Source organism: Microcebus murinus, chromosome 2 (assembly GCF_040939455.1).
Source record: "Microcebus murinus isolate Inina chromosome 2, M.murinus_Inina_mat1.0, whole genome shotgun sequence".
In the NCBI taxonomy this organism is placed as follows: Eukaryota; Metazoa; Chordata; class Mammalia; order Primates; family Cheirogaleidae; genus Microcebus; species Microcebus murinus.
In genome coordinates this window covers 34,201,079-34,229,006 of record NC_134105.1, presented here as the reverse complement: position 1 = coordinate 34,229,006, position 27,928 = coordinate 34,201,079, and the positions used below count along the sequence as shown (strand labels likewise).

The following is a 27,928-nucleotide window of genomic DNA, read 5'->3' as shown; positions in this document are numbered from 1 at the left end:
GGGTATATGTCCATAATCTTGAAATAGGATCTTTTGTGAATATAGTTCTCAATTAGATCCTCTAATAGTCATTACCCAACTACATTGGCTTTCTAGGCTTACCGTTTTTATGTTCTCATGAATCATTTATTCAGTCGAAGAACTCATTTAGAAATTACCTTACAAAGATACATGTTGTGATTTCTTTGTGTAGAATTTTTATTGAAAAAGTCTCCTTGAAGGCCTTTTGGCAATCCTATAAACCAAATCAGGAAACATCTGGCCCAATTGTTTCTGATTTTGCAGGAAGCAAACAATCTAATGTGTTACTTTTCCTTACTATTGTAGATTCCTGGCACCAGCCTTCCCTGTTCCGCCATGATTCTGTGGACTCTGGTGTCTCTAAGGGAGCATATGCTGGAATCACAGGGAACCCATCTTATTGGTATGGCTCTTCCCGAGGTCACGATGTTATGAGCCAGCGTAGTGGAGGTGGCACAGGGAACCATCGCCATTGGAATGGCAGCTTCCACTCCCGGAAAGGCTGTTCCTTTCAGGAAAGGCCACCTACAGAGATTAGGGAAGAAAAGAAAGAAGACAAGGTGGAAAAGTTGCAGTTTGAAGAAGAAGACTTTGTAAGTATGAACCCTTAGGTAGCCTGGTTAAACCCTAATAAAAAAGCGTCTTGGCTGGCCAGGCGTGGTGGCTCACGCCTGTAATCCTAGCACTCTCGGAGGCCGAAGCAGGCGGATTGCTCGAGGTCAGGAGTTCGAAACCAGCCTGAGTGAGACCCCGTCTCTACTAAAACCAGAAATTAATTGACCAATTAAAAAATATATATACAAAAAATTAGCCAGGCATGGTGGTGCATACCTGTAGTCCTAGCTACTCGGGAGGCTGAGGCAGGAGGATCGCTGGAGTCCAGGAGTTTGAGGTTGCTGTGAGCTAGGCTGACATCACGGCACTCTAGCCCTGGCAACAAAGTGAGACTCTGTCTCAGGGAAAAAAAAGCATCTTAAATATGAGACCCTGTTAACAATAAGAACATTTCAGAAATTATAGAAAAGGCAGTCCCTGAGTTGAGGGTTTTATTGTTTGTAGAGGAATGGAGTTAAATTGATTAGTTTGAAAATAATGACCAGAATTCCTGTGTAACTTTTGTTTTCCCCTGAGATAGAGTCTCACTCTGTTGCCTAAGCTAGAATGCAGTGGTATCATCCTAGCTCACTGCAGCCTCAAACTCCTGGGCTCAGGGGATCCTGTCTGAGCCTTCTGAGTAGTTGGGACTAAAGACAATGTAGCACAATGCCTGGCTAATTTTTCTATTTTTTGTATGGATGGGATATAGATATGTTGCTCAGGCTGGTCTTGAACTCATTGGCCTCAAGCAATCCTCCCACCTCAACCTCCCAAAGTGCTGGGATGACAGATGTGAGCAACCACACCTGGTCTCATGTTAAATTGCCTTTTACTGACTATCGTAAAACGTTTTTTCCCCTCTTGATTTTGTTCTCTATTACATAAAATAATTGTGATAAGTATGAACATGCAATTGAGAGTATTTTAGCTGTCACCTGTATATTCGTCATAACTTTCTGCAGTTGTGTGTTGAATTACATGCCCATGATTTTTTGCCTCTAAATCAGAGGTAGAGTTTTAGAGTACCTTTTTTTGAAATTTTAATAATGTATTTTATTTAACAAAATATTATCATTTTAACATAAAATCAATTCAGTTACTAATGAGATCATTTATATTTTTATACTAGCTCTTTAATATTCTGTGTGTGTTCTGTATAGCACATCTCAATATAGACTATGCACGTTCTGAGTGCTCACAAGCACAGGTGGCTGATGGCTACTGTATGGGATAGTACAGCTCTAGTTATTTTTAATTTGTACATTAGATTAATCAGTCACTTCTGTTATAGTCATTTCAATATCTTAATAAAGTCAACTAAAGAGGAGTCAAATTTAGGCATTACTCCTTCTATCCCCAAGTCTAGGAAATGTCATGAGGTCCTTGATTTAAATAATGTGTTAATGTGAATTCCTACCCCCAGAAAACTTTATCCTCGGAAAAGTCTGTACTGTCTTTACATATTGAATATTTGTCCAGAATGTTTTAGATACCTAATAGGTCAGAAATTACTATAACACTAAATTATAATTTTCATTATTTATACAAAGGCAAATCCAACAAAGACCAGTGGGAATGATTTAAAATCATAATCTGTATTGCTCATCATACAAAGGGAATTGGTGAAATTCCTACCAAACCAGCAACAGAAGCATTAGAAAGAAAATTACAGTATATTCTCATTATAAAACAAATTTCTTTTTATACTTTGGTTCCACATAATTAAATAAATCCACAGTGGTTATAACATAATTTATGTCCGACATGAAATGTTTAAAGTATATTACATAGGAGACAAATGTATTTGGATCTGGATCCCTAGTAGTTTTGGTTTCTGATGCATTTTGGCAAAAAGAGAAGATTTATAGGAAATGAGAAACAGCGTGGGGCAAAAGAAAAGTATGTTAGAGTACCTTTTTAAACTAGACTATAATATTGATTGGCATAGTTTCATTAGAAGCACCTATCACTCCTGTGGCGTTCACACTGGCGAATTTTGTATGTTTGACTCTTTTTCCCCTCTTCTGTTACCCTGGCTAGAGTGCAGTAGCATAGTCATAGTCCCACTGTAACCTTGAGTTCCTGGGCTCAAGCAGTCTTTCCACATTGGCCTTCCAGAGTGCTAGGATTATAGGCATGAGCCACAGCACCCAGCCCATAGTTTTTGAAATCTCCCCAAATTCTCAGATAAAAGCAGAGCTCCCTTTAATTATTGTTAAGCAATATTACAATGTTTACTCTTACCACTTTTATATTCAGCATTATATTGGTGTTTGCAGGTGATGTGAAAATCCTAATGACTCTATAGAGAACTATATATGAAATTCTAGAACAGGCAAATTATCTATGGTAGAAAAGAAAATCAGAATAAATGGTTGTCTGTGCAGGGTGGGAATTGACTGGAAAAGGGTGTGAAGGGAACTTTCTGGTTGATAGAAGTTGTTTTTATCTTCAGAGAAGTTGGGCGGGTATAAGCATTTTCAAAACTCAGTAATTAGGTGTATTTGGTACTTGTGCATTTCATTGTATGTAAATTTTAGTTTATAGGAAGAAAGATTAAAATCACCAGTAGTGGGACAAGTAGCTATCATAATCCTCCTAATGTGATGCACTGAGAAGGATGCATCTCACTTCTGTGATATTCCTTCGAAAAAAATGGATAGCCTGGATCTAATGATGAAGAAATATCAGACAAACCCAAATTGAGGATTCTACAAAAGAATTACAAAAGAACTAGCCTGTGATTTTCAAAAATGAAAATAAGAAAAAAGATACAGATTAAAGAACTAGAGGCCGGGTGCGGTGGCTCACGCCTGTAATCCTAGCACTCTGGGAGGCCGAGGTGGGCGGATTGCTCGAGGTTGGGAGTTCGAAACCATCCTGAGCGAGACCCCGTCTCTACTAAAAAAATAGAAAGAAATTAATTGACCAACTAAAAATATATATACAAAAAAAAAAACTAGGCGGGCATGGTGGCACATGCCTGTAGTCCCAGCTACTTGGGAGGCTGAGGCAGGAGGATCGCTTGAGCCCAGGAGTTTGAGGTTGCTGTGAGCTAGGCTGACGCCACGGCACTCACTCTAGCCTGGGCAACAAAAGTGAGACTCTGTCTCAAAAAAAAAAAAAAGAACTAGAGATATGACAACTAAAGGCAATATATAAACCTAGATTAATTACTGGGTAGGGAAAAAACAATTTTGTAAAAAAATTCTATTGTAGCCATCAGTGGGATAATTTGAGTAAAGATGGTAGATTAGATCATAGTATCTATTGATGTTAATTTTCTAATTTTTATAGTTATTCTGTGATTATGTAACAGAACGTCCTTTTAAGGAAATAATATAATGAAATATTTAGGGTAAATGGCATCAAGTCCTGTAACTTTCAGATGGTTTAGGAGAAAGATACTTGGAGAGAATAATGAAGCAACAGTTGGAAAATATCACACCTGAACTTACGTAACGGGTCACAGTCTAAACTGTTTCATGCACAAAATTATTTAAAATATTGTATAAGATTACCTTCAGGCTATGGCTATATGATGTTTATGAAATCAAAATGAATTTCATGTTTAAACTTGGGTCCCATACCCAAGATATCTCATTATGTATGTGCAAATAGTCCAAAATCCAAAATGTTTGGCACTTCTGGTCCCAAGCATTTTGGATAAGGGATACTCAATTTGCATGACAATCTAGAAGAAGATTGTACAGGAATTCTTTGTTTTATTTTTTTTGTTTTGTTTTGTCTCACTGTCACGCCCAGGTTAGAGTGCTGTGATGTCAGCCTAGCTCACAGCAACCTCAAACTCCTGGGCTCAACCAAATCATTCTGCCTCAGCCTCCCAAGTAGCTGGGACTACAGGCATGCGTCACCATGCCTGGCTAATTTTTTCTACATATATATATATTTTTTTTTTTAGTTAGCCAATTTAATTTCTTTCTATTTTTAGTAAAGACAGAGTCTCACTCTTGCTCAGGCTGGTTTCGAACTCCTGACCTTTGGTGATCCGCCCGCCTCGGCCTCCCTGAGTGCTAGGATTCCAGGCATGAGCCATTGCGCCCCGCCTTTTTTTATAACTCTTTTTGTAAATCTGAAATTAATTCAAAATCATGTTACTTTTAAGACAAAGTGAGTAGAATTGAGGAACCAGAAAAGTCCACAGACACCATCTATATATCAAAGCAAAGTGAGATTTCCTAGCAAACCACTAAAGCCAATAGGGACAAACCACCAAAATCTAAGAGGCCTGGGTAATATCCGCATTTGTGCAGGGGGACTTGAAGGGAAGCAACAGGGTACCTGACAGTCTGAAGAATGCCAACAGAGACAACAGATTTTCTGGAAGTATTGGAGGGCATGTTTGAGAAGAGCAGCTATAAATTTGCGAGTGGTTTTCCATAATGCAATTAATACGTGCGTTCTTGAGTAAGATGTGAACGATGTGTCTGGACCAGTCAGGAGCTCAAACCACATAGTAGTTTGAATAGGGAAAGTTAATAGAAAGAATTACTGGCTATAGCAGGATTGGGATAATGAAAGATTGGATAAGAGGCAAACAGAACCTTAACGAATATAGAAATAGCTCATATAAAGAGCAGCCACTACCCTTAGGGCTAAGGTAAAGAATGCCCAAGGATAAGTCCCCCATTCTCCAACCACCAACCCAGAGCTGAGATCCAGATCTTATAAGAAAGGAGCTCACTGAATGGCTATGGCATACTGAATGTCAGAGCAATTGCTGAGGTGCTTCTCCATGGGAAATATGCTGGAAAGCTATTCATGAGAATTATCATTCTGCTACAGAACTACTCACATGGGATGCTGGGGGAAGCTGCTGGCCTCAGAGCTTCATGCACTTCATAATCTGGGTTTGAGGAACTGGGTGCTGCAGGAGCCTTCTGAGTAAGCACACTGAAACAGGAAGCAAAGTTTTTTCCATTACTCTCCAGTGACAAAAGTTAACATGCCAGCTGTCAAAGAAAAAAATTTAAAGTGCCCAGATACATTTACACAGAGAAGGCAGAAAGGATAACTTTGTAACTAAGAAGCAGTAAGTTAATAACCACCACAGGGCTCTATCATTGTTCATACTAAGCAGCCAATATTCCAGAACAAAGCACCTCACTGAGAACAAACTGTTGGAAATATAATGCAGACTGAGCTGCAGAGAGACAAGGGCAGGTTCAGGTAAAAGGAGGCCAGGCGTGGTGGCTCATGCCTGTAATCCCAGCACCAATGGGAGGCCGAGACAGGAGGATTGCTTGAGGCCAGGAGTTCAAGAACAACTTGGGCAACATGGCCAGACTCCATCTCTACAAAAAAAAAAAAAAAAATGGGGAAAACACCCACTAGATACTGTGCTAAATGAGCGACATAGATTATCTCGGTGAATTATTAATATTATTCCCATTTTACAGGTGAGAAAAGTAAGGTTTAATGGCATTAAAACTTGCTACAAGGTCACACAGAAAATGATAGTGGGGAGTTTTAACTCAGGAAATTGACTACAGAGCTCCAGTTTATTTTTAGTGGGGAGACTGGGATCAGAGGACCACTTGAACCCAGGAGTTTGAGACCAGCCTGGTGAATATAGCAGCACCCCATCTCTACCAAAAAATAAAACAGTTTGGGTATGGTGGCTAGTCCCAGCTACTCCAGAGGCTGAGGTGGGAGGATTGCTAAGTCCAGGAGTTTGAGAATCCAGTGAGCTGTGATGATGCCAGTGCACTCCAGCCTGGGCAACAGAGTGAGACCCTATCTCCAAGAAAAAGAAGAAGAAGTGGGGAGGGTGGTGGAAAACAATCAGGATATTAAAGAGTAAAGCTGTTATATTTTTGAACACTCTATATAAATAATGAGCCATATTTTCAAACATATCGCATATAAGCCAACAACAAAAGGTCAAATTACTTTCTATCTTATAAGCAAAAATAATAAGGAGCAGATGAATATCCCAACAGACAATGCAAAGTATACCTGTATACATGTCCATAAAACAGGTAAGAACTATAACATACTATATTAAATCTTAATGATGTTAAGAAAATATTTTTTTAAAAAACATAATACAGAAAAACTCAAAATATGGTTCTAGAACTCTAAAAAGAAGTTGTAATAAAAGATTTCAGAAAAATGAAGGCTAAACAAGAAGGAACACAAGAGAATAAAAATAAACACTAACATTTTTCAAGAATTAGAAGACAAGAAAGGAAAATATTTCATGAAGGACAAATACTGATAAAAGGTAAAAGTGAGGGAAAAATGACAGAAGTTTGGTAAAAAAGGATCTAGTGTATATGTGTAATAGAATCCCCCAAAAGCAAACCAAAACAAAGGCGATGGCTTATTTACCTTTTCTATTTAAAAATTAAATAAAAAATGGAATGGCTTAAATACTGAAAATTATAATTTAAGAAACTTTCTGTGAAATACAGTAAGATTTGAATTTATGAAATTGGAAGAACAGCCAAGATATAGTCTTATAAAATACTAGGCTTGAACATAAAAGAAAAATACATCCAGGCATGGTGACACGTGTTCCAGGTACTTAGGAGGCCGAACCAGGAGGATTGCTTGACCCCAGGTGTTCGAGGTTGCAGTAAGCTATGATGATGATGATGCCGCTGTACTGCAGCCCAGGTGACAGAGTAAGACCTGGTCTCAAAAAAAAAGGAAAATATCCTTTGGTCATATTCACTTGTTTTTTGTTTTGTTTTGTTTGAGACAGTCTTGCTCTGTTTCCCGGGCTAGAGTGCTGTGGCGTCAGCCTCCTGGGTTCAAACAAACAATCCACCTGCCTCAGCCTCCCGAGTAGCTGGGACTACAGGCATGTGCCACCATGCCCGGCTAATTTTTTTCCTATTTTTAGTAGAAATGGGGCCTCAATCTTGCTCAGGCTGGTCTTGAACTCCTGACCTCGAGCAATCCTCCTGCCTAGGCTTCCCAAAGTGCTAGGATTACAGGCATGAGCCACCGCTCCTGGCCTGGGCATATTCACTTGTTAAGAGAAAGAAAACCAGACTATGACAGGATAGATTTATTACAGAAGTAAATGGAATAATAATTACAGTACTCGAGGAAAGAAAATGTGAGCCCAAGATTTTATACTCTGTCAAGCTTATCTTCAATTATAAAGGTCACAACAAACATCAGTATATAAGAACTCAGAATATCGTTCCCAAGACTTTTCCTAAGGTACGGGCCCAGTGGCTCACGCCTGTGATCCTAGCACTCTGGGAGGCTGAAGCGGGAGGATCGCTTAAGGTCAGGAGTTCAAAACCAGCCTGAGCAAGAGGGAGACCCTGTCTTTACTAAAAATAGTAAGGATTGGCCAACTAAAAATATATGGAAAAAATTAGCCGAGCATCATGGCACATGCCTATAGTCCCAGCTACTCGGGAGGCTGAGGCAGAAGGATTGCTTGAGCCCAGGAGTTTGAGGTTACTATGAGCTAGGCTGATGCCACGGCACTCTAGCCCAGGCAACAGAGTGATACTTTGTTTAAAAAAAAAAGACTTTTCCTAAGAACTACTATAAAACAAACTTTTGACAAACTAACCAGAAACATAACAAAAGGAATGGTGGTAAATAATAAATGTATGATTAATTATAGAACGAAGACTAAATGAAGGTTAATAAGAGAGTATAATGTGTAATAGCTATGTGATCTTACAATCTAGATATGGTATAACTAGTGGGAAGATAGGGAGAACATGTCAAAAACAGTATTTTAGTAATTGGTGAAATGCATTGCTGTTCTGAAACTGGTGTGTAATATGGGATAAAGTGATTGAATGGGATTATTTATTCTATTCTTTGTGTCCTTGAGAATTGGGATTCTGTGTAGATGAAAGGAAATAAAAATACAGATGTTTAGTTAAAACCCCAAGGTACTCAGTTTGAATTGGAAATATCAATAAGAGGTTACACAGTGGGAGAAAAAATATTTCTAGGCTCTGTCTAATGAACAACGTTATAGCAATGAGCAACCCTAGTGCCACATTGTGGTCTTGAAATACTGTATCTGGTCAGGATTTTTATAAGAAGAGCTTGGAGTATTTTTTTCATATTAGATAACAAAGAAGCAATTAAGGACTGCTAGGGTTATATCAAAAGAATTTAGAAACCAAATTGAAGAGGGTTCCATAGGCCAAAACATGGAACAGTTTCATGTATCAGTTAAAGATAATAACTAAGCATTTGAGTCACATCAAATATGATGAGGTCCTTGAGTTCACAGTGTTACCTGCCTCATCTTAGGAATAAGCATGTAACCTATCTTTTCCATAAGAGCTGTATCACCGAATCACCAAATAATAGATGACTGGAAGTTCCTTTTTAGGGAAGTATGCTAGCTTATAAAGAAGGAATTATAAAATTAGAAGATCATTGTTATGTGTCTCCTAACGGTAGAACACAAAACCACCAAGACATTGCCTTGCCATAATTTAAAGAAAGGATCCTGTAACCTCTAGAACTTAACCTCTCGAACCAGCTATCAATTTATAGGAAATACAGAGATATGTGATTTTTTTAAAAAAACTAGTAGATTAAAAGTTAAGACATGTTTTCTGGATGTACAACTGTAGCGCTGGGCTGGGCACGGTGGCTTGCCACCGTGTAATCCTAGCATTGTGGGAGGCCGAGGCAGGCAAATTGTTGGAGCTAAAGAGTTCGAGACCAGCCTGAGCAAGAGCAATACCTCATCTCTACTAAAAAAACAGAAAGAAATTAGCAGGACAACTAAAAGTATATAGAAAAAATTAGCCGGACATGGTGGTGCATGCCTGTAGTCTCAGCTACTCGGGAGGCTGAGGCAGGAGAGTTGCTTGAGCCCAAGAGTTTGAGGTTGCTGTGAGCTAGGCTGACACCATAGCACTCTAGCCTGGGCAACAGAGACTCTGTCTTAACAACAACAAAAAAAAGCTGTAGCGTTGAGTTATACACAATTGGATAGTAAAAGAAAAGCAATGTGATGATTGTCATAAGTCAGGATAGTGGTTATTTTTAGAAGGGGGAAGAGATTTAAAAAATTTTTAAAACTACATTTTTAAGACTCAGTTGAAAGAGATCAAAGATACTGCATAAATAGAGGCAGTATCTCTAAGAACTGTAGCTAGAATGTGACTAAGCACATGCCAAAATAAAACAAGAAAACCACAGCTTTTATCCGTGAGTGTACCTGCTGCCTATACTATTCCATCTAGAAGAATGTATATATTGTTCCTTCATACTCTGCCACGGATTTGTCCATTTATATAGTGAGTTGGTGGTTTGATTTGTATTTGTGCATGTTCTCCTAATATAGTGGTTCTTACCTTGACTGGTTTAAAATATATAACCTTCTGGGGCCCTGACCCTAAAGATTCTGATTCAGAGACTCTATAATATAGTCTGGGTGTCTTTGTTTCGTTTTTGTTTTTTTATGTTTCATGGGCAGTTGTACTAAAAAGCCTTTTTTCCCCCACCTTGTTCCCAGATTGTAAAATTTGGGTTTAGATAGCAGTGTTATGCTCATGTCCTCTATACAATTGGTTTGGTTTTTTTGTGTGTGTGGTTTTTTTTTGAGACAGAGTCTCACTTTGTTGCCCAGGCTAGAGTGAGTACCGTGGCATCAGCCTAGCTCACAGCAACCTCAAACTCCTGGGCTCAAGCAATCCTACTGCCTCAGCCTCCTGAGTAGCTGGGTCTACAGGCATGCGCCACCATGCCTGGCTAATTTTTTCTATATATATTAGTTGGCCAATTAATTTCTTTCTATTTATAGTAGAGATGGGGTCTCGCTCTTGCTCAGGCTGGTTTCGAACTCCTGGCCTCCAACAATCCACCCGCCTCGGCCTCCCAGAATGCTATACAATTGGTTATTAAGTCCAGTCAGTTGTTCTTCACTCTTCTCCATACTTTCCCTCATCTCTTTCTCTACTCCTGTTGCCTTCATTGCCCTCCTGAACCATGGAATTGATCTCCTAATGGTCTCTTAGTTGATGTTTAAACCTCTTAAATGGATCCTTAAAGCTACTATGAGAGTAACTCATAAATTGATGATTGTGTTGTGTTAACTCTGAATGAAAGATGGATCCCCATTACCTGCAGAATAAAATTTTATCTCCCTAAAAGATCCACCACAAGGTGGCTCTTACCTATTTTGTCAAATATATCTTTTCTCACAGAATGGTCCCCTTCTTCCCTAGCTGAACTATTTGCAGCTCGGTAAATATTCTTTCTCATACTTTCCTGTCTTGGTGTTCATTGAGCTTTCTGTTCCTGGGATCACCCATTTTCCAGCTTTGAAATTCATCTTTAAGGACTCTTGTTTGTTATCACCTGTAACAAAACCTTTTATGATGGCATTTCTCTTTCAAATGAAATTGACATTCCTCCCTAAATAGTACTCCTTCCCTAATGTGAATTTTTATGTTAGTACTTGTAACCTTTTATTGCATGTACTTGTCTACAAGTTTATCTTTATATTAAAACTATGATCCTCGTGAGGACAGGGACTCTTCTTCATTGTCTGAATTGTCTTTGTATTCCTAGCACAGTCCCTGGCACATGGTCTGCCTCTGCCCTAAAGCAGTCTTAGAAATGCAGTGAATCCTATACATTTCACTGACCAGATTGTCCTCCTTAAATGTGAGGAAAGTTTAATGAACTGAGAAAGTGAATTACTTTCTCAATTCATTCAACTTTCTGTGTATCCATATTTGATGTATATATCCTATAGGAAAGTGGGAACTTGCACATTTATTCTGTATTTAAAAAATAAATATATATATTTCCTCTTATATCAAAGGAAATTGAACTCAAGAGCCTAAGATTAACATAATACCTATTGATTTTATATTTCAGTATCTTCTATTTGTCATAATTCTGAATACAGTGTTAAATTATTAAGTGCTGCTAATATGTAATTATTTGATAGATTCCATAGTGATGGCTGTTTTGTGAAAAGTACCAAAATGATCACTTTGCTATATCAATCATTCATATCCCTTTTTTCCTAGCCTTCTTTGAATCCAGAAGCTGGCAAACAGAATCAGCCATGCAGACCTTTTGGGACCCCTTCTGGAGTATGGGGTAGGTAGATTTTGCTGTTTTTAAAGGTACAACTTTAAATTTTTTCTTAGCAGGGAGAGGAGCAAAAATTCTTTATTTCTTTTTGTTTATCTCTTATTTCTCATCCCATCCATTTGCCCATGCTAACTTCTATTCTTCAGTAATCTAAGTGTCTACAACAGGTTACTCTGTTCCCCAAAATACTATTGAAAGGAATCATGGTAGTAGAGTTAGAATACAGACAACTGAGTGCTGTAGAACCCTGAAGTTGGAATCAGACTTTAAGTAAAGGGAGAATAATATAAAGTTCATAAAAAGTAATCTTTAATTATTAGCATTCCTAACTTACATATGACAATTAAATTGTATATTATGTTATGATTGTCTTCTAAACATTTGGTGGGTATACATAATGATATTATCCTAAGCATTCCCCCATATATAAATATATGTGTGTGTATATTTTTGTTTTTGTTTTGGAGACAGAGTCTCACTCTGTTGCCCGGGCTAGAGTGCAGTGGTGTCATTATACCTCACTGCAACCTCAAACTCCTGGGCTCAAGCGATCCTTCTGCCTCAGCCTCCTGAGTCGCTGGGACTATAGGCGCAAACAACCATGCCCAGCTAAGTTTTTATATTTTTAGTAGAGATGGGGTCTCAGGCTGGTCTCCAACTCCTGAGTTCAAGTGATCCTCCTGCCTTGGCCTTCCAGAGTGCTAGGATTACAGGTGTGAGGTACTGTGCCTGGCCTGTGTATTTTTTTTTTTTGAGACAGAGTCTCACTCTTTTGCACAGGCTCTAGTGCCATGGCATCAGCCTAGCTCACAGCAACCTCAAACTCCTGGGCTCAAGCGATTCTTCTGCCTCCGCCTCCCTAGTAGCTGGGACTATAGGCATGCGCTGCCATGCCTGGCTAATTTTTTTCTATGTGTTTTTATTTGGCCAATTAATTTCTTTCTGTTTTTAGTATAGCCTGGGTCTCACTCTCTCAGGCTGGTCTTGAATCCCTGAGCTCAAATGATCCACCCACCTCGGTCTCCCAGAGCGCTAGGATTACAGGCGTGAGCCCCTACATTCGGCCCCGTGTGTATATTAAGTGACAGGATTTCATTATGTTGCCCAGGTGATGCTCCTACCTGATCCTCTTGAGTCTGGAATTATAGACATATACCACTCTGTCTGTCTCCTCCATATTATTATATACTCTTTCCAAAAGTAGTTCATTGAAAGGTTATGTAATATCACATCCTGTGAATATACCATTTTGTTCAACCAGGTTCCAGTTGGATATTTTATTTTTTTGGTATTTATAAACGATGCTTATGTAGGGCAAGGGGCAAATACATGCATATGTTGGGAATAACTAGACGTACAAAAAATTAACATACAGGAATCAGTGTATTTCAAATCAAAGCTATTATATGGCATTGACAAACTAGACTTTCCTGGTCTCTTCATTAAACATGTTCACTAGCCATGCATCTTATTGGGAAGTTTTTAACATATCTAAACAATGGTTTGGGATCCAGTGTTATAGGATTAATAATTGTTGGACCTTCTCCACTTTTTTTTTTTTTTTTTTTTTTGAGACAGAGTCTCGCTTTGTTTTCCAGGCTAGAGTGAGTGCCGTGGCGTCAGCCTAGCTCACAGCAACCTCAAACTCCTGGGCTCAAGTGATCCTCCTGCCTCAGCCTCCCGAGTAGCTGGGACTACAGGCATGCGCCACCATGCCCGGCTAATTTTTTTTTTATATATATATCAGTTGGCCAATTAATTTCTTTCTATTTATAGTAGAGACGGGGTCTCGCTCTTGCTCAGGCTGGTTTTGAACTCCTGACCTTGAGCAATCCACCCGCCTCGGCCTCCCAAGAGCTAGGATTACAGGCGTGAGCCACAGCGCCCGGCCTCCACTTTTTTTTTTAAAGCCTGTCAAATTTAACAGTGATGGGTTCAATACCAGCTTTAGTGACACTAATGTTAATAAGTTCTGATAACCCACAACCATCAGACCAGCCAACTCCTCTTATTTTTTAATAGACTTTTATTCTTTCATATGAATTTTTCAAACCATCAATGAGTGTAAATATGTTGTCTTCTATTCCTACTTTGCTGAGAACATTTATCATAAATGAATATTGAGTTTTATTGATTCACTTTTATCTTGGTACATTGAGATTATATTGAGTTCTTTTTTTAAACCTGTTAACGTAAATTTCATTGAAAGTTTTATGTTGACCCATCCTTGCATTCATGAGAGAAACTTTACTTGACATTGTTTTGTGTGTACACACACACACACACACACATCTGTACTATATATGTTACCGAAAGCTCAGCACTTGTCCTCAAGGCCTTGTCAGAGGAATTAGGACAAGTGGTCTGAGAAGAAGGAAAGAGAAGTTTATTAATTTGCCAGCAAATGAAGAAGTTGGCAGACTCCCATCTTAAAGTACCAGCATCCTTCCTCTTTGTTCATGGTGTATAGCTTTGCTCAAGTTTGCCTCGTCAGAGGGTCCCATGACAGACTCCCTTTCCCTAATTACCTCATGCCTTTCCATTCCCATGCTGATAGGAGCTGCTGCCCTTGGATATATTCTTGTTTGGTTCATGCCTGACCACTCTATACATTAGACATGTTATGTTCTTGAAGAATTGTTAACATCTTTGGGCTTTCCAGCTAATTTATGAATTTAGTATCAAGTGCTTCTTATGCAGTCTTTTTTCCTACAATTCCCTAGTAGTCTCACTTTTGAGAGTACCTATTAAGTACACACCAGGAAATGCTTGTCCCTCTGTCTCAACTGTCAGCTGTTTGTTGAAGGTGAGGCCATAGTATAAACATATACTTTATGTTACACAACAGGCTTGACATTTCTTTTGTCTCCTCACTATTTTATTTCACAGAAAACCCACCTAGTGCCAAGCAACCCTCCAAAATGATAGTTATCAAAAAAGTATCCAAAGAGGATCCTGCTGCTGCCTTCTCTGCTGCATTCACCTCACCAGGATCTCACCATGCAAATGGGAATAAATCATCATCCATAGTTCCAAGTGTCTATAAGAACCTGGTTCCTAAGCCTGCACCACCTCCTTCTAAGGTATGATTTAGAATCAGTGTAAGAAGCTTGCACAACAGAGACTTAGGAATAAATCGATTTAGCAAAATTTTTTCCTGTTAAATCATTCACCAGATATTCATTTAGTACCTATTACATATATTAGTAGTAGTATACTGTCTCCACATTCTCTACTGCTGCCAACTAGATTTTTAGTGGGCCTTTCCTACTTACTAGCTTCATGTCATAAATCTGTTCTTCTTGATTTGCAATTTTTTTTAATACCATCTGCATCCATCTGATCACTCAGCCTGAATAATTTGACTACTTCTCAGTCATTACCCTCATCCATGCAATTAAAAAGTCTCTATTAGTTACCGTGTTTCCCCGAAAATAAGCAGGGTCTTATATTTATTTTTCCTTAAGAAGACACCCTAGGGCTTATTTTCAGGGGATGTGTTATTTTTTTAAGTATGGTAAACCATCTACACTTATTCAAATATAGTTGTGTTCTTCTGGAACATCATCATAATTCTCCAAACCCCAAATTCCATCCTGAATTTTTTGCAACTCTATTTCCTTTAGAACCATTGGCTCCAATCTCTTATGTCAAGCAATAGAGCTCTCATAGGGCAGGTGAGAAGGGCTGCTTATCTTCTTTACCGCTCTGCGAAGAAATGCATGGGTTGTGCAGATATGCTGCGTAGCCACGCCCGTCACTAGGTTTTATTTTCGGGGTGGGGCTTCTATTTCGCAAATGCTTAGAAATCTTGCTAGGGCTTATTTTATGGGTAGCTCTTATTTTCAGGGAAACACAGTACTCCCTCTGTGCTGTCCTTGTTTAGGACCATGTCATCTCACATTTAGCACTGTAGTATATCCTGCTTTTTTTCATCTGTCTGTATTTATGTTCTTCAGAACTGTGAGAATGATGGTCCTAAAAACAATATACCTCATCTCTTCCTTAAATCCCTTCAGTGATTGGTAAATTTTATCTGCGAAGGGCCATATAATTTAGGCGTTGCTAGTTATATATGGTCCTTGTTGCACATTGCCTATGCCTCTTTTTTTTCTTTTAAACAACCCTTTAAAAATATAAGAAAGATTATTAGCTTATGAACCAAAAAATGCCTCAGGTTAGATTTGGCCCATGGGTTGTAGCTTGCCAGTCCCTAATATGATAATCAGTGTCCAAACTACTTTTCGCAGTGGTATAATTCCTCACAGACTAAATTTCATCCATCCTTAACCTGGGAGGAAATTATTCTTCAAGCTCATGCTGTCCTCTCTGTGAATCCTTTTTCTTTTGCTTTTTTTGAGACAGAGTCTTACTTCTGTTGCTGGGGCTAGAGTGCCATGGCATCAGCTTAGCTCACAGCAACCCCAAACTCCTGGGCTCAAGTGATCCTCCTGCCTCAGCCTCCCAAGTAGCTGGGACTACAGGCATGCGCCACCATGCCCGGCTAATTTTTTCTATATATTTTTAGTTGGCCAATTAATTTCTTTCTGTTTTTAGTAAAGATGGGGTCTTGCTCTTGCTCAGGCTGGTCTTGAACTCCTGAGTTCGAATGATCCACCCACCTTGGCCTTCCAGAGTGCTAGGATTACAGGTGTGAGCCACCATGCCCGGCCTGTGAATCCTTTTCTATCATATACATCTAAAGATCTAATTAATATCTCTGTGATCGCATAGCACTCTTATGTCACTCGGCACAACAGCTGTGGTACTTTTATTTATTTAATAATTAATTATTTTTTCTGGACCAGGTTCTGGGGCCCCAAGAGAGGGGGGCCCCAGAAGTTGCCCTGTGGTGCTTTTATTGCATCTATTTGTTTATTCACTTGGTTGTAACCTCCTTAAGTGCATGCTTCAGGTCCTTTTCATATTTGGGTTTTTGTTTTTTTGTTTGTTTTTTGAGAGAGTCTCACTTTGTTGCCCAGGCTAGAGTGAGTGCCGTGGCATCAGCCTAGCTCACAGCAACCTCAAACTCCTGGGCTCAAGCAATCCTACTGCCTCAGCCTCCTGAGTAGCTGGGACTACAGGCACGTGCCACCATGCCCAGCTAATTTTTTCTATATATATTAGTTGGCCAATTAATTTCTTTCTATTTATAGTAGAGACAGGGTCTCGCTCTTGCTCAGGCTGGCCTCAAACTCCTGACCTGGAGCAATCCGCCCGCCTTGGCCTCCCAGAGAGCTAGGATTATAGGCTTGAGCCAGCCACCTGGCCTCATATTTGTATCCTTTGCACCCTTACATAAATACATAATAATTGTTTGAATGAATTCCAGCCACATAATTAGCATATGCTGCTGAAGTGAGCACAACAAATAATTAGAATTTACTGTGTCATTAGGAGAAAAACCAGTGAGCATTAATATTAATTCATTTTCCATTATGTATAAGCAGTGTGTTTGGTGCTTACTTGCAATACAAAGTAGTACAACATCAGTTATGACTCTTTGTGAGGCACTGGAGCTTAAGAAATATCTAAGACTGGGAATCATGCCAGTGACAATAATTGACAATAATTGAAGCTTTCAAGGTAGATTAGATCTACAAGGGAAGAGGATAGAGGAAGAGTAGTAAAGATTGGGAAAATAACAACATAATCAATAGTATTGAGAAATTATAGTTCAGACATAGAAAAAATGGTAGGCTATCACAGAAATCCAGGTAGGTGAGTTTAAAATAGCAACAGGGATTGTCAACACCTGTCACTTGCTGCTAGCAAGTTGAGGAAAATAACTGAAAAACGCCTTAGCAATTGGAAAGTTTTGGGTGACCTTTGAGTTGAAGTTTTAGGAGAGTAAAGTAGGGCTAAAACAAGATTCCAGGGGCTTTTGGAATTATAAGGGTAAAAGTGGAAGTAGTGATACCTTTGAGCCTCAACAGTAAAAGGAACTAGAATATTTGTGGTGGGTGAGGTGAAAGGATGAGGAAATCTGTTGGAAGAAGCTGCTGGGAACAACTTGAAATATACTTGAAAGAGAAGAGGTCATTAAAGAATCATGGGCTAAGAAGAAATGAGTGGAATAAAACTTACTGACAAGTGCAATTATTTTTGAAAAGGGTTTAGGATACTTATTCCTCTGATTTAGAAAAGAAAGAATGTGAATTCAAATGAAAAGAACAACTATTAGAAAGAAAGAAACAGCCTAGCATGGAAGTTACTAACGCATTAGCACATCTTATGTTTGTCCCATTCCTTAAGAGTTTGTAGAGAGCTTTCATAAGTGTTAGTTTATTTGAGATGTCTGCAAGCATTCTGTTAGACTATAGAAACTATGAAAATGAGTAAGAAAATGCCATTGTGTCCTCAAGGATCTCATAAAATCTTTTAAAGATGAAGAAGTGACAAGGATAAAAATCATGATATGGGGCTGGGCATGGTGTCTCAATCCTATAGTCCCAGCTACTTGGGAGGCTGAGGTAGGAGGATCCCTTGAGCCCAGAAGTTTGAGACTACAGGGTGCTGTGATCACACCACTGCACTCTAGCCTGGCAACTGAGCAAGATCCTATCTCTAAAATAAAAATTTTTTTAAGTCATGATACAGAGCTTAGGATCACTTGATCCCCTTCACGAGTTGAATAGTGAGAAGTAAATTAGACACAGGAAGAAAACAAAGGACATTCTTGCCTGGGAAACTGGAATAACTGTGGAAGATCAGGTTTCAGGAAAATCGAGTGTGGTTCTGGGTACCTTGAATGTGAGATGTTATAGGAAGGGAGAGGTAAGATGACTAATAGGCAGTTGTTGGTTTATCCATTCATTTTATCTAAACGTTAGCAACAGTTACTAACATTGAGTATCTGTATACTAAATGTGTTGCTAGAGACACAAAATAATACATGGTCTCTGACCCCAAAGAGTTCATTGACAAGTGAAGAGACAGATATAAAAAAAAACATGTACTCTGCCTAGAGATAGTCCTCAAAGTCTTTACAGATAACTGGGTTCAAATATGTGGTAAAGAAATGAGAACTGCCATTTGTTTACATCTTACTATATTCCTAATTCCCATCTGCCTTTTTCTGAAAGTACCTAAATCTCAGAAAGAGGTTGCCTACCTCCCAGACAGATTGAGACTCTAGAGCTCTAGAAACTCACGTTCTCACGTAACATTCCACTCTTGGCCGGGCACGGTGGCTCAGGCCTGTAATCCTAGCACTCTGGGAGGCTGAGGCACGTGGATCATTTGAGCTCAGGAGTTCAAGACCAGCCTGAGCAAGAGCAAGATCCAGTCTCTACTAAAAATAGAAGGAAATTACTTGGACAGCTAAGAATATATTTTAAAAATTAGCTGGGCCTGGTGGCACATGCCTGTAGTCCCAACTACTCAGGAGGCTGAGGCAGAAAGATTGCTTGAGCCCAGGAGTTGGAGGTTGCTGTGAGCTAGGCTGATGCCACAGCACTCTGGCCTGGGCAACAAAGTGAGACTCAAAAAATAATAATTCCAGTCTTGCTGTATGAGTTTATAAGCTGAGCTTCTGTTTACCTGCTTGTTCTGACAGATTTGTTCTTTCATCCTTTGTAGCCCAATGCATGGAAAGCTAACAGAATGGAACACAAAACAGGATCCCTTACCTCTAGCCGGGAGTGTGCTTTTACCAGTCCAATCTCTGTTACCAAACCAGTGGTGCTGGCTGGTGGTGCAGTTCTGAGTTCTCCCAAAGAGGTGAGTGAGGATAAACCAAGGCAGTGGTTTTTAAAGTCGCTGTTTCCTATTTAGTAGTTTCTAAAGTTGCTATTTCCTATTTACTTACACTAAGTATACAGTGTAACATGTACAGCTATAACACTGTTTCTTTTGTAGCTGTGCTTAGCTGAGTCATTTATTAATGTTTTCTTTATCATCCACTAGTGGGCAATGGCTGGGTGGGGTAAATAAATGCTTTGCGGTAGGCCAAGGCTGTCTTGTGTTAGCCTGGCATTCTGCTGGTGTTCGTAGAAAGAGCAAAAAGGTGCCATATGAGCCAGCCAGTCTTAACTGTAAAAACCCTGCAAAACTGAAGTCTATTTAAATAAAAGGGTTGTTTGGTAAAAGACAGTGACAAATAGCTACCAATTTCTCAAATCAGTGCCATTTAGAAGTGAACCAGAGAATCCCAGTTCTTGCTCTTTGCTGTCAGGAGCAACCTATTTGTGGTATTTGCCCAGAGTCCCTCCAGCACCACCCCTCCAATTGAGATCAGCTCCTCTCGCCTGACCAAGTTGACCCGCCGAACCACTGACAGGAAGAGTGAGTTCCTGAAGACTCTGAAGGATGACCGGAATGGAGAATTCTCAGAAAACAGAGACTGTGACAAGCTGGAGGATGTAAGAGCATAGGGTTTTTCTGGGGAAACATAAGAATTTTCTTTTGTTATTTACGTGCTTTCTTCTTCTTCAAGGATAAAAATGTAGCAAGATTTAAAAATGTACAGAGCTTCTGTGTGTAGGAATAATAGCCTTGTAGAGCCTGTGGTAAAGTGAATTTAATCCTTTGTTCAGCAGAGATTTCTTATTAGGGTGGGTGGGTGGGTTTGTTGGTTGGTTGGTTGATTGATTGGCTGTTCTCCTACTAAAAGACATCTTGGTGCTTCCAAGTGTTGATTGTTATGAATACAATTGCTGTAAACATCCACATGCTGGTTTTTTTGTGTTGGCACATGTTGTCAACTTCCTTGGGTAAATACCAAGGAGCATAATTGCTGGATCATATGGTAAGAGCATGTTTAGTTTGTTAAGAAACCACTAAAGTGTATTCCAAAGTGTCTCTACCATTTTGCATTCCCACCAGCAATGAATGAGAGTTCCTGTTGCTCCACATCCTGAACCAGCATTTGACATTATTAAGAGACTAATTCATTAGTTTCTTTAATCAAAACCATGTAGAGAAGACCTTACATATTTAATGCAGTGCATTACCCCTGTACAAATGGTTTTATTTTCTTATTGTTGAGTTTTAAGAGTTCTTTGTATAACTTGGATTACAGTCCTTTATCAGATATGTCTTCTATAAATATTTTCTCCCAGTCTTTGGCTTGTCTTTTCATTCTCTTGACAGTGTCATTTGCAAAGCAGAAATTTTTACTTTTAATGAAGTCTGGGTTAACAGTTATTTCTTTCATGGATTGTGCCTTTCCTGTTGTATCTTAAAAGTCATCACCATATCCAAGCTTATCTACATTTTCTCCTGTGTTATCTTTAGGAGTTTTATAGTTGTGTATTTTATATTAAGGTCTGTGGCCCATTTTGAGTTAATTTTTGTGAAGGGTGTACGATCTAAAGAAGCCGTTTAGTGGTTTTTTTTATTATTTCTTTTTTTTTTTTTTGGCATGTGCATGTCCAGTTATCCCATTGCTTTTGTTGAATATCTTTTCTCCATTGTATTGCCTTTGCTCCTTTGTCAGAGATCAGTTGACTGTGGTTCTATTTCTGGCCTTTCTATTCTGTTCCATTGACTATTTGTCTATTCTTTTTGCCAATACCACACCTTTTTTTGCACACATCTTATGAGCACTTCTCACACTGTTTTAATTATTCTAATTTTTTGTAGTAAATCTTAACGTCGGGTAGTATCATTACTCTGATGTTATTCTTCTCCTTCAATATTGTGTGAGCTATTCTGGGTCTTTTGCTTCTCCATATAAACTTTAGAATCAGTTTATTGTTGATAGAGCTGGTCCTCATTTGTAAATGGGGGAAACCTATAGGCTTGAGACTATTTATTTTATTTTTTATTTTATTTTTTTTGAGACAGAGTCTCATTCTGTTGCCCAGGCTAGAGTGAGTGCCGTGGCATCAGCCTAGCTCACAGCAACCTCAAACTCCTGGGCTCAAGCAATCCTACTGCCTCAGCCTCCCAAGACTATCTTTTAGAAAGCACTTCCTGACTCCTTGATTGTGTAGGTTGCTTATCTTGTCACAAAGAAACCTTTATAGCAAGTATGTCCTCCTTTTTCCTTGTTCCAGTTGGAGGATGACAGCACACCTGAACCAAAGGAAAACGGAGAGGAAGGCTGTCATCAGAATGGTCTTGCTCTCCCAATAGTGGAAGAAGGGGAGGTTCTCTCACATTCTTTGGAAGCAGAGCACAGGTAAGTGAGGAGGAGATCATAAGTCATGTAGTATATGGCCTGTAAAGACCTAGAACATAATTGAGAAGACATCTCAAAGTCAGGCACACAGAGAGGCATGCCCTTGAGCATCGTAATTGTTCTTTCTGTGGGCCCCTAGGTTGGTCTGTTGCCCACCAGGCATTCTTTCACAGCCTCAGCCAGCATTTTCACAGTCTCCTCTCCAAGGCTTTCATATATTTTAATTTCAGACTCAGTTTATGGCTGTAGTCAGAGAAGGGGAGAAGACAGGAACCTATTTGCTGGGACTGTTGTGTTGGCTCCTTAGACTCTCCTCTCCCAAGTAAGCAGTTACCATAAGATGCTTTTAAGGGGCCTTGGGAAGCATGAGACCCCCATGCATGAAAAGTGTTATTTAAATAGCGCCCTGGATGCCTAGCAGCCAGCTGTCTGAGCAACTGGATCACAGGTCGGGCCTGCCAAGCATAACAATACCTTTCTAAAGGAGGCTCCTGTCCAGAGGAACTTTAGAGGTCAACAAGGTTAGAAGAGAGTCCAGGATGCCACGAAATTAAAAGAGAATTTAGGTACATGTGCAGATATGCTAATTTTCTTACAAGGAACAAAAAAGGTGAGATTTCTTCCTCTGTTTTGGTCTTTGAGACAGAGAGCCCTTGCAGTTTGGCTCTCTTCTCTATGCTGTCTTGGTTTCTGCTTCTACTGCCTGTTCTGAAGTTATTCTCTCTGTGGAGAGCCTCCATTTAATTACAAGCACCAGAGTAGCCATAATTAAAGCTTGTCTCACTAGAAAGAAAACAAAGTTCCTTTAGCATCCATTTCCCAGGGCAGGAAAGTTTTCTCTGGAAAGTGGTGGGTGGCCCACTTAGGCTTAATGGTGTCATATTTTCTTTGCCTGTCCTTCTGCCTCCACCAGGTTATTGAAAGCAATGGGGTGGCAGGAATATCCTGAAAATGATGAGAGTTGCCTTCCCCTCACAGAGGATGAGCTCAAAGAATTCCACATGAAGACAGAGCAGGTATGTCAGAAACCTTTCCCAGAGACCTGTTAATGACTACAAGAATAAGGGGTCAGGACAGTCCTTTCCCTTAGGGAGCCCTCATTTAATGTTAGAGAAAGACTTTGAAAAAGAAAATATAAAATAAGTTACCATAGTAGAAATGTAGTGGGGCATCTCTATCTCTGCCTGGACAATAGGGATCTCCAGTGGTGATTATAAAGCCCAGGTCAGTGATTAGCAGATTCCAGAGAGTAGTACGTCCTTTCATCCTCACAGCTCTAATCCTGTATCAGAACCACAAGGCTGTGTTTCGGAGTTATGGTCTGAGGTCTTGGTCTGTAGGCAAGCAGGATCACCTTCGTCTGCTTCCTGCCCTGTATTGTAGTTTCCTTCTAATGCTCTGGCCCGATATAAGACACCAAACAGCTTATATCGAGTCTCAAACCCTACCCCAGACATACTGAATCTACATTTTTAAAAAATCCTTACATGATTCATTTGTACATTGAAGTTTGGAAGGCACTGCTGTAATAGAGGATCCAGAAGGACCCCCTACACACACACACTCACTCACTCTCCTTCCCTCCCTCCCTCCAGGATTAAATTGTGGCCTGGCCTTTCCCAGGTCCCACGGGTCAGTGCAGTCATTGATGGTTTTTCATTTTTCTTTCTCTCCCATGCTAACCACAGCTGAGAAGAAATGGCTTTGGAAAGAATGGCTTCTTGCAGAGCCGCAATTCCAGCCTGTTCTCCCCTTGGAGAAGCACTTGTAAAGCAGAGTTTGAGGACTCAGACACGGAAACAAGTAGCAGTGAAACATCAGATGACGATGCCTGGAAGTAGGCATATAAATGCTCACAGTTAAATCTGACCCAGTAAACTCTGTTTAGGGAGTATACAAAAGAAATTGTTCTTTTCTTTTCTTACGTTGTTGAATACTTCATGCACAAGGGAAATAATCATATCCCAAAGAGAGAGCGATTGGCTTGTTTAGCTTTTGTTGTTCTTCCCTGTTACCTGCTTAATAGAGAAGTTTGTGTGGTGGGAAAGATTTTTAACACACACACACACACACAGTACATATGGGGCGATGCACAGGTGGGAGCTGGCAGTGCAGAGAAGAGACACTGGTCTGCAGCAACAGCTTCTACTACCAGCCCTTGGGGCACTCACCCCTGTGCTCAAGCAATCATTGTCAATGACAAAGTGACTATTGAAGTTATAATTGTATTAAATTAATGCTAATAATTTGGGTATTTTATTTTATTTTTGGCTGCTCGGGTAACTTTAGCCCTTAACCAAGTGTATGTGGTTGTTTTTTTGTTTTTCTTTTTGGGTACAGCTGTAAAATATTTGGATATAAGAAATGTTGTGTTATTCTTGCAGCCTTGATATTCAGGGTGGATTGTAAAATATAAATTTTTGTGAGATTTCAAAGATTAAGATTATTTTGATAACATTATTTACAGATTTAAAAGATGTGGTTATCACAGGTCTGTTGAGGGGGGAAACTACTGCATAAAATAACTAACTTGGAATAAATATTTTGCATCAGTTTGGATTGTCTTGTGTAAGAAGTATGTTTTCTTTTAAGTTTTATGTATAATTGGATTCACAAATAGTTTCAGATTTTCTCAACCTGAAAGGTAATTTTAAACTATGTTACTATCTTGCAAGTTGTCCCAGGAATTAGGAACATTATTACAACCACATTAGTTTCTAAAACCAGAAGGAAAAAGTAGGACCATCACATTGTAACAACTTAAAAAATTGCATAGGCTCAAAAGGTAATTGTCACCCATAAAACAAGAAAGAAAGAAATTCTAGGCCAGGCATGGTGGCTCACACCTGTAATCCTAACACTCTGGAAGGCCGAGGCGGGCGGATTGCTCCAGGTCAGGAGTTCGAAACCAGCCTGAACAAGAGCGAGACCTCGTCTCTACTATAAATAGAAAGAAATTAATTGGCCAACTAATATATATAGAAAAATTAGCCAGGCATGGTGGCGCATGCCTGTAGTCCCAGCTACTCAGGAGGCTGAGGCAGGAGGATTGCTTGAGCCCAGGAGTGTGAGGTTGCTGTGAGCTAGGCTGACGCCATGGCACTCACTCTAGCCTAGGCAACAAAGTGAGACACTATCTCAAAAAAAAAAAAAGGAAACTCTAACCAACAAAGAACTTGGACAAGGGAAGGAAGATTCACAGTTAATTCATACTGATTTATTCATTGTTCTTGCACATTAAAAGTAGTTTAGTAATCTTGTTCTCCACTTACAAAGAATGGGAAAGAAATTGGCCAATATTTGCCTTCTAGGTTTTATCTCCATCTGGAGTTTTCAGTAGTAAGCACATTAAATACAAATCTGTTTCCTAAACAAGAGGAAATCTGGCTTGTTCAAAGTAAGACTAGAAGTCAGGTTTCTAAGGCAGTCCATTAATGTGAGCCTGAACTCCCCAAGGCCATCTTTTCTAAGATTGTCAGGTACAACATAAATGCCTGAGCTGATGGCTGACACCAAACATGCAAGAAATTATGTTAAAGGAATAGTTTTCACAGGCTACACCATCACAATTGCCACGTTAATGTGATCTTTAGGTACCTGCAATGTTTAAAGGCTTTAATAATATAATAGTTTAACACCAAAACTCACCAGAATTACTAGCAGGGTTGTTTCAGACAACAGGTAGAATTTCCTCTTATTAAATATACATCTCAGTGATTAGGAGAGCTTTCTATGTAAAATAATTTACCTCAAAACTATGCTAATATTTTAAAAGCTCTTTTAAAAAGCTCATAATACTTCAATGTTTTCAAAGCTTAATATAGTTTTAAAATGACACTGTGAAGATTTTATGTGGAATGAAATGTTAACTATTCTGTGTTCTAAAAATTGACTGTTACACTTCATACACCCAGAGTAAAATATCAAGGAAATGCTCAGCCTCACATCTAGTGCCAAATTTTCATCCACACATCTTCAGGGGCTAAATTGGCATAGGCAACGTACCTTTCTTATCTCTTTTAAAGAACTTAGCACACATTCTTCTAGTAGATTGCACTCGTTTGATGGAAACCAATGTTTTTTAAAACAATTTTTCTACTCCCAAAACAAACTTGCTAAAGAGAAGCAGCACAATTTACATATGTTTATGCTTATCTACACACCACCATTCTCTCACATTAAGGTGTAGATAGATCTACTGGCTAGGAATCAAAGAATAATGTATTTCAACCTGAAGTCTCAATATTACACATCAAGACTTCATTATTAAGTTCTATAGAAGAAAGAAGAAAAAGCAGAGAAAGTTGGGGTGGGCAACATGTCTAATCTTAATGGTCTCCATCCCAGTTGGCCAAAAGATCACGATAATTTGCTAAATGCAATTTCAGATTATAAATTCTAAATTTCACTGCCTGCTATTAATGTGAAAAGGCAAAAGTCCACAATGGGCATATTCCAAAAGGCCAGAGTTTAACAAGTGACTGAGTCCACATTGTGTGTTCTTAAAAAATCCTGCAATGAAAATTGTGACAGTCTTTGACTCAAAAGAAACTTTACTACTCTACACACATACTGCATTGGAGCTTCATATATTGGAATGTATTTGAACTATTAAGTGCCTAGATAATTTAAAAGGGAAACAGTGACCTTCACCTGGCCCAGGTAATTCTTAAATATCACAATCTACATGAAGGTGATGCTGAACTAAAATACAAATAAGTTTAATTTTTCGGGAACTACCAAAGTTCTAGTTTCATTATACATGGAATTTAAACTATTGTTGAAACTCATCTACAACTTAGTCTTTTACAAAGAAATCTTCACATAAACAAAATGAGTTTTATGCTGTCAGATGGAATCATCTTACAGCTATGGAATCTGAAAAGTTAATCAGAATAGAATGAAATCCACCTATAAACTTGAGAATCCTAAGTTGTAAGCATCTGTAGCCAGTTTAAAGGCATTTGGTGTCAGTATTTTAAAAGATTAAGATGCTTTAAACCCTTATAAGAATATCAAAGATTTAGGGAACTCATAAATAACCCAATGTCTATGGCTTCAACTGTCTGCCCTACTGCTGAGGTAGGTGACCAATAATTCATCAAAATAAAACAATCTCTTAGGAATTCTCTAAGAAAAACCTTGCATATTCAGTTGATTTCTTGAATCTGTGTCCAGTTTCTTTTGATGGTTTTTGTCTTGATTTTCTTCTGTCACTCGCTTTTTAAGAGGCTGTCCACGTGACTGTTTCTTTACGCTCTGGCCGAATAGCACCTCATGTATTCTGTCATCCACGGGTTCTCTGAGGAGGAAGACTTCATCTTTCTGCTCTCCACATCCACAGAGTGAGCACGCTGCCTTTGAGCAACCAGTTTCTTTTTTTCCACCTGTCGTCTTCTGTTCTTGGCTCGTAATGCTGATTCATGAATCTCACGCACAGAGGCAGACGCACACACGTTGTGAGTTTTTTGGCTTCCTGTGTCGGTCTGTTTTTCTCCCCAGCCATACAGAGCAAATGGATGCTTGTTTTCTTTTATTTTGCTTGATGATCTTTGGGGACTTTTGACCGCTTTCCCATTTCCTCTGGCAAATAAGGCACTTCGTTGTTGTGGTTCGATACCGGTGGGTAATATATCGGTCTCTTTTGTTCTGATTTGTTCAGGTTTTTCTTCTTTCACTGGCAGTGAAGACAGAGCCGCGTCCTCCGTGTCCCCGGCCTCTGCGCCCTGCTCCTCCAGGGACCCGTGCACCCCCCGTTCCGTCTCCTCCTGCTCCGCGGGCGAGGCCGGGGCGCACCCGGGCGCTGGGCCCCCGCTGCTCGACGACTCTGAGTCGTCCGAGGAGCTGCCCGGGCCCCAGTCGTCCCAGAGCCAGGGCGCATGCGCCTGCTCCAGCAGTCGGCGGCCCAGGCGGTAGCGCAGCAGCTCGCGGTAGCAGGGCCCGTACTCGTCCCAGCGCGGCTCCCGGTAGCGCTTCATGTACTCGCTCTTCACCCCGCTCCCCGGGGACATGATGCCGCCCGCAGGCCCGAGTGCCCGCCGCTCTGCGCTGCGCCGCGCCGCGCCGCGCCGCACCGCTGCCCACGGGACCCGGGACACGACACAGAGGCCC

The 27,928-nt window shown here is 39.8% G+C and overlaps 2 protein-coding genes across 3 annotated transcripts in view; one reads left to right on the top strand and one right to left on the bottom strand.

Moving 5' to 3' along the window:
* GPBP1L1 (GC-rich promoter binding protein 1 like 1) overlaps positions 1-24,371 on the top strand; it is a 50,560-nt gene extending 26,189 nt beyond the window's left edge. Inside the window, exons 5-12 of the mRNA XM_075997860.1 lie at positions 328-614; positions 11,625-11,697; positions 14,581-14,774; positions 19,273-19,413; positions 19,896-20,054; positions 21,693-21,817; positions 22,731-22,833; positions 23,506-24,371. Of these exons, the coding sequence (XP_075853975.1) occupies positions 328-614; positions 11,625-11,697; positions 14,581-14,774; positions 19,273-19,413; positions 19,896-20,054; positions 21,693-21,817; positions 22,731-22,833; positions 23,506-23,658 (1,235 nt within the window). The 3' untranslated portion in view covers positions 23,659-24,371. The remainder of the gene's footprint in view (positions 1-327; positions 615-11,624; positions 11,698-14,580; positions 14,775-19,272; positions 19,414-19,895; positions 20,055-21,692; positions 21,818-22,730; positions 22,834-23,505) is intronic.
* Positions 431-27,928, bottom strand: LOC105877478 (centriole, cilia and spindle-associated protein-like). 2 transcript variants are annotated; one of them, XM_012776029.3, is made up of 3 exons: positions 26,959-27,928; positions 5,435-5,532; positions 431-546 (listed from the first exon to the last, which is right to left on the bottom strand). In XM_012776029.3, the coding sequence occupies exon 1, from the start codon at positions 27,826-27,828 to the stop codon at positions 27,070-27,072; it is 759 nt and encodes a 252-aa protein (XP_012631483.1). In that variant the 5' UTR covers positions 27,829-27,928; the 3' UTR covers positions 431-546; positions 5,435-5,532; positions 26,959-27,069. The 2 variants fall into 2 exon arrangements, with proteins under 2 accessions (XP_012631483.1, XP_075853960.1); XM_075997845.1 differs by lacking the exon at positions 431-546 and having other exon boundaries at positions 4,462-5,532.

Bases quoted from the DNA above. Each gene is read 5' to 3' on its own strand.
- LOC105877478 (XM_012776029.3), bottom strand. From the start codon at position 27,828: ATGTCCCCGGGGAGCGGGGTGAAGAGCGAGTACATGAAGCGCTACCGG.